This window comes from Phoxinus phoxinus, assembly GCF_949152265.1.
Source record: "Phoxinus phoxinus genome assembly, chromosome: 13".
NCBI lineage: Eukaryota > Metazoa > Chordata > Actinopteri > Cypriniformes > Leuciscidae > Phoxinus > Phoxinus phoxinus.
Window position 1 is genome coordinate 8,446,027 of NC_136888.1, and position 16,740 is coordinate 8,462,766.

The window sequence follows — 16,740 nt, forward strand, 5'->3', positions numbered from 1 at the left end:
GTGGCTCTGCGCGACGCATAGATTTATCTGTTAAACTGTTTGTTTGTTTTGTTGTGAACTTGAATGTCATCTTCTGTGAAGAAGACTGCAGTTACAATAGAGAAACTAGATCGCAGGTTATTTTGCTTAAGTTTCCAATTGACTGAAGAAGTATTGTTACATTATGTTCTTAATAAATGTTTTAAATTTGACAATGTAGTGTGGTACATTGCGAACAAAGGTCAGATATTATGCATAAAAGTTTGGTCTAAAAATGGCGTTGCAACCTGTGCTTTAAAAAAAAAATAAAAGAATAAAAACCGAGAATCTAATCGAACTGTGACCTTAGAATCGAAAATGTAATCGAATCGAGGATTTGGAGAATCGTGACACCCCTAGTTTAAGGTGGAATATGTGACAATCGGGTCCAGTCGGGTCTGTGTCTTCCCGGCAGTTTCGGGTCCAGCTTACAAAAATAATCGACGGGTCCAGGTCGGGTCCGGTTAGGCATTTATCGGGTCTGCACGGGTCCGGGTCCAGCTTTTGAAATAATAGTCGGGTCCGGGTCGGTTCGGTGTAGCAAATTACGGGTCCCTTCGGGTTCGGGTACGAATTTTTGGACCCGTGAAGACCTCTAGTTTGCAGGGATCGACCCTAAGGACGCGTACTTTCATGTCTCGATTCTTCCTCGACACAGGCCGTTTCTGAGCTTTGCGTTCAAGGGTCGAGCATATCAGTTCAAGGTCCTGCCCTTCGGGCTGTCCTTGTCTCCCCGTGTCTTCACAAAAGTCACAGAGGGGGCCCCCCCATGAGAGAACAGGGTGTTCGTCTCCTCAACTATCTCGACAACTGGCTCATACTAGCACACTCTCGAGATCAGCTACACAGGGACTTTGTGCTCAGGCACCTCAGCCAGCTGGGACTTCAGGTCAACTGGGAAAAGAGCAAACTCGGTGCAGAGGATCTCTTTTCTCGGTATGGAGTTGGATTTGATCGCACAGACAGGCCTCACAGAGCAGGGCGCTCAGTCGGTGCTGAACTGCTTGAACACGTTCAAAGGCAGGATGACGGTCCCACTGAAATTCTTTTAGAGGTTCCTGGGGCATATGGCAGCAGCAACAGTGGTAACCCCGCTTGGACTGCTCCATATGAGACCGCTTCAGCACTGGCTTCACGGTCGAGTCCCGAGATGGGCATCACTGCACTCACCGCTTGGCAATCACACCGGCGTGCCGCCAGACCTTCAGCCTGTGGTCAGATCCCTCGTTCCTGCGGCCAGGAGTGCCCTTGGAACAGGTGTCCAGGCATGCTGTGGTATTCACAGATGCCTCTGCCACCGGCTGGGGTGCCACGTACAACGGGCATGCAGTGTCAGGGGTGTGGACGGCTCCCCAACTGCATTGGCACATCAACTGCCTCGAGTCGCTAGCAGTACATCTCGCTCTGAGCCTCTTGAAAAGGCTGCTACAGGGCAGGGACGTTCTGGTCCGTACGGACAACACTGCGACCATTGCGTACATCATCACAAGGTGGTCTACGCTCCCGTCGCATGTCGCAACTCGCCCGCCATCTCCTCCTCTGGAGTCAGAAGCATCTGAGGTCGCTTCGAGCCATGTATGTCCCCGGCGTGCTCAACCTTATGGCCGACGAGCTATCATGAGCTGTGCTCCCGGGAGAATGGCGACTCCACCCCCAGGCAGTTCAGCTGATTTGGAGAGAGTTCGGGGAGGCTCAGGTAGACCTATATGCCTCCTCAGAGACCTCCCACTGCCAGCTGTTTTACTCCCTGACCGAGGGAACACTCGGCACGGATGCACTGGCACACAGCTGGCCCCGGGGCCTCCGCAAATATGCGTTTCCCCCAGTGACCCTACTTGCACATACCCTGTGCAAAGTCAGGGAGGACGAGGAGCAGGTCCTTCTGGTGGCTCCCTATTGGCCCACCCGGACTTGGTTCTCAGAACTCATGCTCCTCGTGACGGTCCCTCCCTGGCCCATTCCTCTGAGGAAGGATCTTCTGACTCAGAGACGGGACACTCTATGGCACCCGCGTCCAGACCTCTGGAAACTCCATGTCTGGTCCCTGGACGGGACGCGGAGGTTTTAGGTGACTTACCCCCAGAGGTACTTAACACCATCACATCTGCAAGGGCGCCGTCCATGAGACGTGTGTACGGCTTGAAGTGGAACTTGTCCGTCGAGTGGTGCTCTTCTCGCCGAGAAGACGCCCGAAGATGTTCAATAGGGTCCGTGCTTTCCTTCTTGCAGCAAGAGTTGGAGCGAAGGCTGTCACCCTCCACCCTCAAAGTACATGCTGCCGCTATTTTAGCTTATCATGAACACATCGATGGAAAAACAGTTGGAAAGCACGACCTGGTCATCAGGTTTTTTAGGGAGCGAGACGATTAAATCCTCCATACCCTCTTGGGACCTTTCCCTGGTGCTTCGAGCACTCAAGGATGCTCCTTTTGAGCCGTTGCAATCAGCAGACTTAAAGCTTCTCTCCATAAAGACTTTGCTGCAGGCAGGGAACGGAGACGTCCGTCCCGTCGCCACATCTGCTTTTTCAGGCTTGGCTCTTCAGCAAAAAACTAAGGTGCAGTCACACCAGCAGCTCATTTATACCCGCGCTGCGAGGCTGCGCAGCTGATGCAAATGATTGCACGCCAATGTGTATTGGCTTGTTTTAAGTTTCACTTGAAGTAAATTTGCCTCGCTAGCGAGATTCTTATCAGTCGGTCACGACGGATGTCTCCGTTCCCTCCCTCAGGGAACGAGGGTTACCATACGTAACCGAGACATTTTCAGGTACAGAATTTGAAATAATCAAACGTAAAATAACACTGTTATAGTATAACATAGTCTTCACTGCATAAATTAAATAAAGATTCTTTTTTATTAAAGCTACAAAATTAATTCATTCAAGAGCAATTAGTGATTTATTTTTTGTCCTTTGTTTGACTGACATCAGTAGCAGGTTTATTAAGCTGTGCTGTCCCTTTAAGACTGAATGCATGGTTCAAATATACTGTTACACGTGCGTTTTATTTCTCAACTGTTTACATTCAGTTAGGATATTACAAACTATGTTTACTAGGATACTCGCCAGTACGGCATTTTTACATAATTTTGGGTGAATTCAGTTCAAGTGCAAGAAAACTTCATGAATTAAATTCAAGCACTGTCTAAATGCGGCTTACTAGGCGCGAGCTTCGGATGTTTGCACACAGTAATCTTCTTGTCCTGTAATCAGGGCGGTACCCACCATTGAGGTCCCAGAAGTGTGTAATTTTTCGAAGTGTACTGTATATAATGAAGGTTGTGAAATAATAGCCTAATATTAACTTTACTTTGGTGTTGCAATGATACTGCACATCCCCATGATAAACAACCTCATCTGAGCTGCTTCAGTGGACTAACAACACTGCTCGTCAATGTCAAAATGTTTGAGATGACCAATCAAATCCAAAGTAGGTGCTTTATGAAAAGAAGAGCAGGTATTGCATACTGTGCCCAGGATGAGATTTACATTATTACAATGATTCCTATTTAACACAGATATATGTTCTTTGCTTATTACAGTGGAAACTATAAGCTCAATTTAACAGCACAATCACCTATTAAATATATTTCCATAAGGCCATGTGTCCACCAAAGCATTTTTTCACGCGTCTGGCGTGTTTTTTCAATTGTTTTCAATGGGAGCGCCGTGTTTTTAGAATTCCAGGAGCGTAACGAGGCACTGAGCGAGTATTTAACGTTCAAGCGCTGAACGCTCAGCGTTTTTTACAGGTCGCCGAGAGTTGAAGAATGTTCAACTTTGGGTAAAACGCAGTGCTCATCACTGTCACTTTTTAGCCAACCGTCCAATCACAGTGGAGGAGGAGCGGGACTAATACCACACGGACCAACGGATATTCTGTATCATAGCAACGATGCGTCTCAACTGAAAAAAATATCAGCACTGGGACTTTTCACCGTTTGTATCACTCCGCTTGTCTGTGTTTGCACAACTTGCATCATTAAGCCAGTAAGGGTTAGTCCAAAAACATTGATTAATTTAGCCACCGAACCCCCTAGCAACATCAATTTTGGGACTAATTTTGGGATTTATAAAATCCTGCGTACGGCCCTGCCTGTAATAGTAATACAATAACATAAATCATGTAACAGTTCAAGTTTTTATTTACATATACGATTTAGTTTTAATCCAAATGTGTGCCGAGTAAATGTGATCAGTAATCAAAAGCATGCAACAAATGTGCACTTTCTCTCTCTTTAACGTCAGTTAATGTTAGTAATATGTGCTTTGTTTTACTTTATTTGCTATTGACATATCCAACCAAACTACAAACTTTCCAGCAATGTCTGGGAAAAGGGAAGCGCTCAATAAGCTTGCGGGGTCTGTGCCGCTAAGCACTCAATCCACTCTGCGTTTCGCTTATGAGTTTGTGCACACCAGCTATATAGGCGTAAATATTTTTACACACGTTTTTAAACATTTACTTCATAGACATCCTTCTCTGATATATCCATTCTGTTCTCTGTTTTCTCTGTTGTCTGTGTTTCTTTGTCACAAACTGTGCATTTTAATGATACTGATACCGGTATCGTGCATCCCTGTTTAAAACCGTGTATTGGCTGTGGAACACTGGAAAGAAAAGTGAGGAATAATCTAAATATCCTTCTGTTGGTTTACATCTCACCACAATTGAACATTCTGCAGGTCCACGTCACCCAGAATCTCCAGCTGATCAATGGAGGTCAAGTCCTGCACTCTGTGCTTGTAATCCAGCAGGTGGGATCCGTTAACTGCTATCTTAAACTGATGAAGCTGACATAGGATGATCATCTGACAAGATGAAGCAAAATAAAAAAAAGTTTATTGTTATCCCATTTCACAAATACACAATTCTTGCTTCTGAAGACAAATAAAGTAACAAATAAAATGTCTAATAGAACATGCTAGAATTGGAATGCTACATTAGAAACATGCTAGCAATGTGCTAAACCATTGCTGAAAAATCCAGTGTAAACCAGCTTGGTCCAGACAGGTTTGAGCTGTTAAAGTGCTGAAGCTGGTCAAGCAAAACTGAGTACTGATGTAAAACTGATGTTTTACATTCCCATGCTTCCCATGCTGGGGACCAGCAACCAACATCCCTCACTGGTCCCAGCATGCAAAACATTCCCTATGCTGGTGACCACCAATGCTGGATTTTTCAGCAGGGACATGTTGGGTCTACTATTTAGGCTCATTATTATTCTTTCGATTCTTATTCTCAGACCAAAGTTTCTAAAATTAATCTGGGGTAACACTTTATTTATAAGATAGGTACTGTTACATATCTTACATACCCGTTAAGTACTTACTATAGTAATAACAGCAAATTATGTATATGCAGCTAACCCTAAACCATTTTGTCTCACGGTCTGGTTGAAAGTAAGCTGGGGTCTGGTGTTGTGCCGAATGTCGAATCAATGTCAAATCATCTCTGTTTTTGTTTATTATCTCCTTTTGTCGTGCACTAGCCTACCTAACCCTAATTATATAGTAAGTACATTTTTATGTCAATTACTATTACTTCCTGATTCTCTGAAGTTTTATTTTTCTTGGTGTAGTAATCCCTCAACTAAAAATACAGCTCTTGATTTATTTGTCCAAAATATACTATACTATACAACACTGTTATTCCCTTTCCTGCCATTGTTGAAATACTGTATACTTTCTCTGATTAAATTCTTTATCGTAAGTGAAACCATCTTAAAAGTCTAATTTCTTTCCCCAATTTGAAAATGACATATTTACAATACTGGGTCCAGCTTATTCCCCTTTAAGGTGTTTGAACATGAAAGTCTTGATTTTTATTTTTATGTATTTCTCTCCGGCTATTCAAACTGGAAGAGCACCAAGCAAAGGAGACGACGGCTGTGCTGCTTTGGTAAAGCCATACATCTTTTTTTCTATTAGTTGGAGTCACCATGTGTTTTAGTGACAGTCGATATGCATGGGCCACTGGCCGATGACAGTTATCCCCCCCTCCCCTCTCTTCTCTCCTGCTGTGCCATACCACACCCACTCCCCTCCCTTATTCTCACAGCCATCCACACCCATTTAAGTTGCATTTTTCAAAAAGATTGGGAGGTAGACTTGAGCTGAAAGAGAGGGGTTTCATGACCCTTAAGGGCTTTGTTTAATTTTTATGTCTAGTGCGTGCAAGCTGATTTCAGATGCATGCTAGTAATTCCAGAACCACGCTATGCCATTTTCTGGTCAGATCGCCTTTGTTTGTATGGTATTTTGTACAATGAAATACAATTTCAGAGTGGCTTTGTGGAGGTAAATGGGGTAATAAGAATTAGTGATGCAACAAGATTAATTTCAGCTGTAAAGCAGAGGGAGAGGTGTTAATAAGGTTCGGTTTAGTACTTAGTGCAGCATTAGCAGCAGTATGCATAATAAGTCAGATTGAAATTTTAGCAATTAATACTAATGGCAGGAGCATGCATAACAAATTCAGATGGCAAAGTTAGAATAATATTATTAACAGCAGCAGCATGGATAGTAAATTCTAATTATAATGTTCACAAAGAATATTAAAGGACAAGTTCGGTATTTTACACTTAAAGCCCTGTTTACAGATCGTATCTGATGAAATAGAACGGTTAAGATAAAAATTTGGACACATGCTGCTGTCCTGAGAATTTTAGGTTTATTTAGCTTTTGTGGACCTATTTTGCCAAACGCGTCACACCCGTGATTCTTCCGTTGAGAGCTTGAATAATAGAGCCCAGCCCAGTTGGTGGCGATAATGCACCTTTGCCAATTGCAAGCAAACCACGGGCATATACACAGAAGAAGCAGAAGATCGCTGTCTTCATTGAAAGCATTACAAACAGACAGCTAATAATGTGGCGAATTTGTGCAGTTCCGAATTGCGGGAAGATTCGTGGCAAAAGGAACACCACCAAGTGCCTGTAAGCCTTGAGACAGCAGCAGCTTCGGCAACAGGCGTAACACTGGACTCCGTTGTCAACTGCCGTTCAAACTCTGCCTTTATTTGCAGAAATTCCTCCTCTGAATATTCAGGCTCAAACCTATAACCCTGTCCATCAAAATCGATCTCAAAACCGTCATCCTCCCATATAAATTTCTCGGAATCCATTTCTAAGTTGACACAGATAGCTTCGATCTTGTAAAAATGTGTAGGCTAGATAGCTTAGCCTACGATACCGCGTCCGCGACTGCATAAGACTACAAAAAGCATACAAACAACCCCATTTCCGTTTCCCGCGGCGGAGTAATACCGTACCTTACACATACAACTTAATGGAGTTGGACAAAAACTACGATAAAACCTGTTGGAATGCATCTTTTTCAGCGATTTTTGAGTGCACATACCAGTGAACACCCCTGACCACTCGGTGAGTTTCACGTCTTTGTAAACGAAAGTTTAATGTGTTTTAGGAAGGAATCTTCCAGTGCACATAGACAACCATTGTGGGGGTGTGGGGGAGAAGCGAACTAAACCTAAAATTCTCGGGACAGGAGCATGTGTCCAAATTTTAATCTTAACCGTTCTATTTCATCAGATACGATCTGTAAACAGGGCTTTAAGTGTAAAATACCGAACTTACCCTTTAACAGGGGCAGCAAATTATTAAATATTATAAATAGCAGCATCGGCAGAAGAGAGCAGTGAATGTGTGTGAGGATATAGCGAAAAAGCATTGCTGCTAAGCATTCAAAATCCTTAACGTGTTAAAATAATTTAATACAAATAACTCAAATAAATCAATGAAGTAATTTACGTCACACAGTTAGATGGTCTTGGGAGTCAGAAGTTTATCACTACAATGGCGCGATCAGATCATTTTAAGCTGCCAAACTCTGGGAAAGTTTTCAGTCCAATCATCCAATAAGTGAATGCATTCAAAGAATCAGTCCAAAACGGCGCTAATGTAAAGAAAACCAGGCTTATTACATCAGAGATGACAGTGACTCGCGGACGATTTTCAGTTGATTATTCATTCTGGTGTACGTTTAGTAACAGAGGCTTGGGCACAACTATCAAACTGTCAACTTGAGATTTTAATCCATAGTGCAAGGAAGTAGTTCCGCACAAAAGAGGGTTTTTAAAGACACACTGTTGTTGTTTCTTATTTATTTACACACTTGTGCAGTCAAACTGTTGTACAGCATAAACGCAATATCAAACTCATAGCCATGCGATATGGCTGTATATCAGGCCAACAGCCGTGCTGATATACAGCCATATCATTGGTGGTGGTTGAGGAGATTCCCCCCTTCTATGTAAAGTGCTTTTGAGTGCAGAAAAAAAAGCACTAAATAAATGTAATGAATTATTATTATTATATCGTATGGCTACTCGTATTGCTCATAATGTATATTATAAATGCATATTAGGTGGCATAGGTCAAGTCAAGTTAATCTGTGAAAACGCTGACGGCGTGCATATGCATATCATGTGTTTAGTCTATAGGTATGTGCATTTGAATATATATGTGTGCAGGGCAGGCGCGTAGTCTTACTTTACAAATTGACATCGCCAAATTACTTGTCTGGCCTGCATAATACAGAATTTTTTGTCGATTACGTGGATACATGCGAACTATAATCATTTTGATAATGTTTTATCTGTACAGAGGTAAAGGGAAGGGAAGAAGGCCTTCACAGGGGAGAGACTAGTTGACACTTCAGGACTGTGTTGTCGTCGTGTCTAGGCTGAGGTCCTTCATCAGATCTGGATACGGCTTGGATCCGGCAGACTACGGTAAACCTCGGGATAAACAGAGACTAATATTAGCGTAGACGCCATTCGTCTTATGATGATGTAACGAGTACATCAGGTGTTATGGGAAGTGTTCCCGGTTCCAGCTGACCTAGTTTATGCAGCCTAACATTGAATTATATAAGTTGATAATGTGCTATGTGTATGCTAGGTTAAAGGGACACTAAGTAGGAATTACTCCCATCTAGTGGTGAATTCGTATTTTGCATCCAAACTAATTTTGTTCTCCAGCGCCTCGCTTTTTCAAATGCGCATTGCATCTACGGTAGGCGATATGTACCAAAAAGCTTAGACAGGATGTCTTCTAATAGCACTTCGTCGAGGAGGGGTGTTTTGAACATTGTTATTCATAAAAATAAATCATGAGAACATGAACTTCATCACTGCATGTGCAGGAATTGTAAAATCTTTTTTCTTATTAACTGAAGTAGCCTAACGCAATATTTTTACTCTAATAGCTTATCTTTCCCCACACATATGAACTGTGATCATGCAATAACGTTAACTTTACATCGCGATGCTGAGCTACAGTGAAATGATAGAAAAGACATTATCTGTGATTGCAATTCGCCTCATTCGCGCAAACTGGAGTAGAATGAGGCTCGCGTCTACCGCGCCGCGCTAAACACCGCGCCACTAGACGCGCATAAACACGTCTTTGAAATCACTCGCGCCAGACGCTCAAGAGTGAGTGAGTAATCATTTTTAAATAAAATTGACTTTAATCAAACCACGGATCCGTGATAAGTTTTGTGATCCGTCTGTTAGCACTATGATCACTTTGAGGGGAGGATAAATTTATCCCCACCGGGCATTTTACGTTCTATTTTTGACTTTTTTGGCGACGATGTTTTCTTCTCCTGTGGCGCGGCATATGTATGGTCCATAATAACAATGCAATCCAGACTTTTAAACTTGCCGGTGCAGTTTCAAGCGCCTCTCACTGCTCTGCACCTGCGTTTCTGCTGGTTTCGGCTGGCTCTGAACGAAAACGCGTTGTGGAAACGCGTTGACTTAGTACTTTTTGTCCCTCTCTGCTATTATAGTTTTGCAAGATGGCGGAACTACATGGAAGCCTCCGTGGACCTACCCGTCCCATGTATATAAAGATAATAAATTCTTCATTTATAAGGATAAGTCAGATAATTGGCCGAGGTATTTGTACACCATTGAGGACATATTTATGAATAAAAATATTGATTTTAGATAATAAAATACCTAAAAAGATACTTAGTGTCCCTTTAAAGAGATGTGTTTTTAGTCTAGATTTAAACTGAGAGTGTCTGTATCCCGGACAATGTTAGGAAGACTGTCCCAAAGTTTCGGTGCTAAATAGGAAAAGGATCTACCGCCAGCAGTCAATTTTGATATTTTAGGTATTATCAACTAGCCAGAATTTTGAGATCGCAATAGGACTATAATGCGTTAAAGGGTTAGTTCACCCAAAAATTAAAATTCAGTCAGTAATTACTCACCCTCATGTTGTTCCAACCATGTAAGTCTTTCGTTCATCTTCGGATCACAAATTAAGATATTTTTGATGAAATCTGAAGGCTGTCTCACTCCTCCATAGGCTTTCAGAGGGATCCAAACTCGCCGGCCCAGAATAGTTATTAAAACATTGTTACAATAGTCCAAGTGACTACAGTGGCTCTGCATTAAGTTTATCATGCGACGTCAATACTTTATGTGCGGAAAAACAACATTTCATTCATTTCCTTCTCTCTGGGCCTCTAGGTAGTTCACGTAGTGTTTAAGCGCAGCGCGTCTGTGTTGCACGTCACCACGCAGACTCACTATTTGGCTGATGCTGGTCATGTGTGTGATGCGTGGTGACGCACAACACAGACGCGCTGCGCAAAAACACTACGTGAACTACCTAGAGGCCCAGAGAGAAGGAAATGAGCACTGTTTAAACATCAACCAAGTTGAACCAAAGTGCTTTACATACAGAATTTAGTACAAAGACAGCTTATGCTGAGCTTCGTAAACACAACACAAACAATATATACACGGCATACAACAACATCTCATCTATCTAATTAAACGCTAATGACATCAAATGACGTTTCAGCAAGTTTTTAAAAATGGAAAGTGATTTGGCAGTTCTAATAGATAGTGGCAACTCATTCCACTGTCTCGGTCCTATTACCGCAAAGGCCCGGTCACCTTTGTGGAGACGATGTGTTCTGGGCACTGTGAGTAACTTCTGGGTCTCTGAGCGCAATGTTCTAGAGGGATTGTATGGCGTTAGCTGACTAGTCAGATATGGTGGGGCTTGGTTATTTAAAGCTTTATAGATAAAAAGTAGTGTTTTATATTTTATTCTGGCTTGTACTGGAAGCCAGTTTAGAGACTCCAGGACGGGTTTTATTGATTCATGTTTTTTAACTCTCATTAAAAGCCTCCCTGCTGCATTTTGCACCGATTGTAGACGAGACAGCGAAGCAGCGGTGACGCCACCGTATAGCGAATTACAAAAATCAAGCCTAGAAAAGATAAAAGTGTGGATAGCTCTTTCAAAGTCTTTATTTGATAAAAAAAGGTTTGGTTTTCGCTAGTAGACGCAAATTATAAAAACATGACCGGACCACAGAATTTATTTGTTTGTCAAATTTTAGGTTGTTGTCAATTAAAAAGCCTAAATCTCTAACTATTTTTCGCGAGTACGGTGCTAGGGGACTTGAGTCTAATATAATTTCTGCAGAGTTTTTGTGACCAAACATAATAACCTCTGTTTTTTCCTCGTTTAGCATTAAAAAGTTTTTAGCCATCCAGATTTTAACGTCGTTTAGGCATTCTAAAAGTGACTCAAATGCACTAGTGGAGCGCTTGAATGGTAAGTACATTTGCGTGTCGTCGGCGTAAAAATGGAATGACACTCCGTGTTTTCTAAAAATGCTACCCAAAGGTAGCAAATATAACGAGAATAATACTGGTGAAAGGATCGATCCTTGCGGAACCCCCCACGAAAGAGATTTTTTACCCGAGGTCGCATTATTATGTTTAACTGAGAAGCATCTACCGCTCAGGTAGGACTGAAACCATTTCAGGACTGTGCCTTTTAATCCTACTGAATGTTCCAGGCGGGAGATGAGGATGTTGTGGTCGATCATGTCAAAAGCGGCGCTCAAATCAAGCAGCACTAGAACAACATCGTCTCCTTTGTCTAGGGCCAAAAAGATATCGCTTAGCACTTTCAATAGTGCCGACTCTGTACTGTGGGCGGTTTTGAACCCTGATTGGAACATTTCTCCTATTGAGTTTTTATTTAAAAATGATAGTAGTTGCTGCAACACCACTTTTTCTAAAATTTTTGAGATAAAAGAGATCTGCGAGATTGGCCTATAGTTTTTCATTTCATCCTGACTCAGGTTTGGCCGCTTCAGCCGCGGTGTCACCACCGCGTGTTTAAACTCTTGCGGATAGGTCCCGCTGGACAAGCTCTTATTAAACAGATGGGTTATACTCAGTGCTACAGATTCAAAGGTCTGCTTTAACAGGCGACTAGGCATCATGTCATTTGCACAAAATGTTGGTTTTAATTTTTGCACAATGTCCTTCAGGACTGTCAAAGCAATAGGTTCAAAGACTCCCCACTCGACAATGCAAGCTGGATAGCTGGAAGGATCTAATTTTACTAGAGGAATCTGAGAGCGTTGTTTGGCTATTTTTGTTGTTTTTCCGCACATAAAGTATTGTCGTCGCATGATAAACTTAATGCAGAGCCACTGTAGTCACTTGGACTATTGTAACGATGTTTTAATAACTATTCTGGGCCGGCGAGTTTGGATCCCTCTGAAAGCCTATGGAGGAGTGAGACTTACATGGTTGGAACAACATGAGGGTGAGTAATTACTGACTGAATTTTCATTTTTGGGTGAACTAACCCTTTAAGAGCTCGCTCAAGTACTTGGGAGCTAAACCATTTAGTGCTTTGTAAGTAATCAGCAATATTTTAAAATGTACACACACCCAGGTTCCTAACCGACGACGAAGACTTGAAAGAACATCCATCAAGTGTTAGACAGTATTCTAGGTTATTACGTGCGGAGGTTTTTGGTCCAATAATTAGAATCTCTGTTTTTTCAGAATTAAGTAGTAGGAAATTACTAGTCATCTAGTTTTTTATATCAGCTATGCATTCCGTTAATTTTGAGAAATGGTAAGTTTCGTTAGGGTGCAAAGAAAAATACAGCTGTGTATCATCAGCATAACAGTGAAATTTAATGCCATGCTTCCAAGCAAAGGTCAGAGGTACCTCAAAGTAGTTTCCAGCTGAAAAGGGAAAGTATGGCAGTTCACGCTCCTCTGGCCCCCATGACTGGCTGAGAAGAGAGTTCCTGATAAGCATGCCAGATTTGATGTGTGAGTTAAGGTGCAGGGCGATGTTGTTTGATTGGCTGCACCTTAGGTTAACAGTGAAACTTGAGAAAAGACAAAATAAGATAATTAGGTGTCAAAGGCAAAAAACTGTACAAAAGATAAGTTTAGTATCTACCTGTGAGGGAATAAGCTGATATGGCCTTTGATTGTTATATGCTGCCCTGGAATGACTCCTCTAAGTAAACTGCCCTTGTAGGGTATGCTCTGCAAAATGACAGTTAATGTTGTGAGTCATGTTTTTATCATGTTAATATGAAGTGCATTTTTTTCATTAATAATAAATAAATAAATTATGCAAGACCAATTGTTGATGTCAGATGCAGGGATGCTAAACTTACTTGGTCATCTGATTTTGAAAATATTGCCTGTGCAAAAACAGAAAATATGTCATTGCAAAGTTGAAATGCATATTATTTACCCTTTTCAACAACATCCTTTTCAGCTTTTATCCTTATGTTTTGTATAAATATAAATTTTGTATAAATAAAAATATAAACAAATATAAATTTTGATATAAATTATGCCAAAATTATATTAATAATGCATACATGGAGCTGAACTAACTGTATAATACTGTTTAAAAATCTCAAAGTTGGCAAGTTTGTGCACTGTAATCTAAGCACAGAGTGGCTAGGCTACTATGTTTAAAAAATATATTGTTTTGGTCACTATAGCATTCCCATGCTTGAGTGTTAATGACTCTAGTATTATACTAACATTTGGAATATAATAATGATTAAAGGAATAATAAAGAATGAGTAGGTGTGTCCAAATAGGAATAGTCAAATATTTGAATACTAGTGTTTGTCACTTACTGAGTCAGGGATAAAGCCAATGGCATGCAGTTCTACTTTTCCAGAGACTGAAAATGTGTCGACCATCTCAAGAGGAATTCTGTGTTCATACTCCAAAATGTGAACGCCATTTACTGCTACCTACAAGTAAATGATTTAAATTCCTGTCACTTAACAAATCTAAAATTTCTCTCTGGAAATAGCTCTATTACAACAACTACTACAAATAATAATTCATCTGGGTTTAAATGCTTTAGACTGTGCTGAATAACTTTAGTTAAAGCTGTAACTAGCTTTTTTTACCTGTAATATAATGTTTCACACTCACTTTGAAAACATCACAAAGTACCAAGATAATGGTCTCAAAGGTAGCTCCTTGTTTAAAAGGCATGAGGTCCATATTTTCTTCTTTCCCCCAGTTTTCGTGTCGTAAAGAGTTGCACACGATCTGCGGAGAGCTGCTGAAGCGGGGATTGAAGTGAAAGGCAACATCTGCCCGTGGCTTTGTGCTGCAGCCACATGTCAAATCAAACTGAAACCTATGGAAGCACATAATGTATTACACAGAAATATTTGTACCTCCCTTTTTAGTAGGCCTCATGTAGTAAGCCTAAGTCAATATGATCACTTGGAACCTACTACGGCAACTGAAATGAGAAAATAGCATTAAGGTGAAATATATTTTTAATTGAGTATACTGTATTAATATGAATGGAGTTATTGCTAAAATACCACCTGTAGTGAATCTAAGGGAACTTTATCAGGATGCATAGTATCCTGGATGCATGAAATAACTGGCCTTTAAAAATACAAATCTGCCTTAACATAGGGGTGTACTGACTTATGCCCCCTGTACTTTAAGGAAGAACATCTATTTATTTACGATACATTCATTTTCATTCCCAAAGAAAATTGGTGTCCTTAAAGGTTGGATTTTTCCTCTTTTAAATTTTTTTAAGGCATTAAGATCAATTTCTAAAAGATGATTTTTTTTATTCCTCAGAACTTTAGCATGTGTATACTGTATTCACTTATGCTTAGCACTGTATATAAAACTTAAAAATTAATTGAATTAATGAATGATTTGACATTGTTTATACGTTTGCATTGTAATTTGTATGTGGAATATTCAGACGGTTCCTTCATAGTCGATAGTGTTCACTAAACATTAAATGAAACTGGGACACAGAAGGGCAGAACCTTAATCATAAATAATTATACATAAAACTATGGTATGCTTTAAGATTCTCATGTAATTTATCATGAAAATAAACCAACGGATATATTGAGTTGAGTTACCTGTCAGCATCATTATGAACACATCCCTGTATAACGATCATCTCTCCTGGGTGAAGACCACCCGGTATAATCTCAGTGAAGGGGACAGTCTGGTGAAAATCAAAATGAAAACCACGTTCATAACGTTTTAAACACAATCCTTTTGCATTTTATTATAGTCTAAGTTACTATTACGATGCTAGAAACAGAATGGTTAAAAACAGAGAAGAGATAAACGCTTAAGAAAGGTCAATTTCGTACGCTATATAGCTACAGTAGGCTAAATACAGTAGCCTACGTATTGTTGTCGTAGCCTTTGAGCTGTAAGGACGAATAAATCGATGACTTACCGGATTGAGAATCGTCTTTTTTGCATTTGCGACTGACATTAAAATTCCTCTATTTAACAATAATATACTTAAAGTTTAAAAAAAAAAACGTGGCCTTGCTAAAATCCCGTTTTCTCCATTGACAAAGGAGTGACAGGCTGCGTCTCAAAATCTACGAAACTGCCTGCTAAAATACCATGTTTGAGCATCCTTTGTAGGAGGTTCCAGACTGAAAATAAATAAATAAATAAATAAACGAACGCGAGAGAGATCAAATCTGCGCGAGAGGAATATGAAGTAGGCAACGACTGAATTATAAATCAAATTAATGCAGACTACAGCATGCTTTAAGATGTATAGCCTACAGTAAAATGTCTAATAATGCTTTAACTTATTAGCTTATTAACTTATTTAACTTTACATTTTTCTACCTTTAAATTACCTACTATATTTTTTATCTATAAACAATAAATACATTATATTTTAATTCCAAAATAACATTTTCATGCATAACCCTATAAATTCAGCTCAAAATATCTCACTCTGGTGTTTCTGTCGACCTCTTGTGGAAAAAAACAACATGATGTCTAATGACTCTTGCCACTAGATGGCCATATAGCTCTATGGAGAAATGAACTGTTTTTATTTATTTATTTATTTTTATTGCTCAAATGTAAACAACAGTATACAAAGTATACAAAACACACAACTTAATATTACCCTTGCCCGGGGGATAGGCATCACATACATTCAAACAAATTGTAAGTTATACAAATATTTCTAGTTTTCATAGCCTTTTTGTTCATTGAACCACTAAACAATTTTATATACGATAACATATCACAATAAAAATGTTTAAAGGCCGGTTTTTGTTTTATATATTTGCATTTGTGGATATAGAATTTAGCTTGCACAATTAATAAATTTATAATAAAGAACATATCTTCTTTACTTTGTTTTCTAAAAAAACAAAACACAACATTTTCCCACTTCAAAGTAAAGTCCTTGTAAAGTTCTTTCATAATAAAGCTGCAGAAGTCCTTCCAGAAGGTTGTGGAGTGTGTGCAGATCCAAAAAAGGTGCTGGGTGGTCTCAGGGTGATTTCCGCAAAAAGAACAGTTCACATCAATGTCCCTTTTGAATTTCGTCATATAGTGGTTA

General features: G+C 40.2%; 1 protein-coding gene across 2 annotated transcripts in view; it reads right to left on the reverse strand.

The window, feature by feature from the left end:
- Window positions 1-15,889, reverse strand: part of lgals8b (galectin 8b) — a 31,152-nt gene extending 15,263 nt beyond the window's left edge. Inside the window, exons 1-8 of one of the 2 annotated variants that reach the window (XM_079633454.1) lie at window positions 15,601-15,786; window positions 15,272-15,360; window positions 14,301-14,511; window positions 13,994-14,113; window positions 13,517-13,543; window positions 13,294-13,382; window positions 13,054-13,219; window positions 4,686-4,831 (exon numbers count right to left, since the gene is read on the reverse strand). In XM_079633454.1, the coding sequence (XP_079489580.1) occupies window positions 4,686-4,831; window positions 13,054-13,219; window positions 13,294-13,382; window positions 13,517-13,543; window positions 13,994-14,113; window positions 14,301-14,511; window positions 15,272-15,360; window positions 15,601-15,639 (887 nt within the window). In that variant the 5' untranslated portion in view covers window positions 15,640-15,786. Of the gene's footprint in view, window positions 1-2,938; window positions 4,832-13,053; window positions 13,220-13,293; window positions 13,383-13,516; window positions 13,544-13,993; window positions 14,114-14,300; window positions 14,512-15,271; window positions 15,361-15,600 lie in introns of those variants that run through there. The other variant, XM_079633453.1, reaches the window with a different exon arrangement.
- Between the last annotated feature and the right edge of the window lie 851 nt (window positions 15,890-16,740).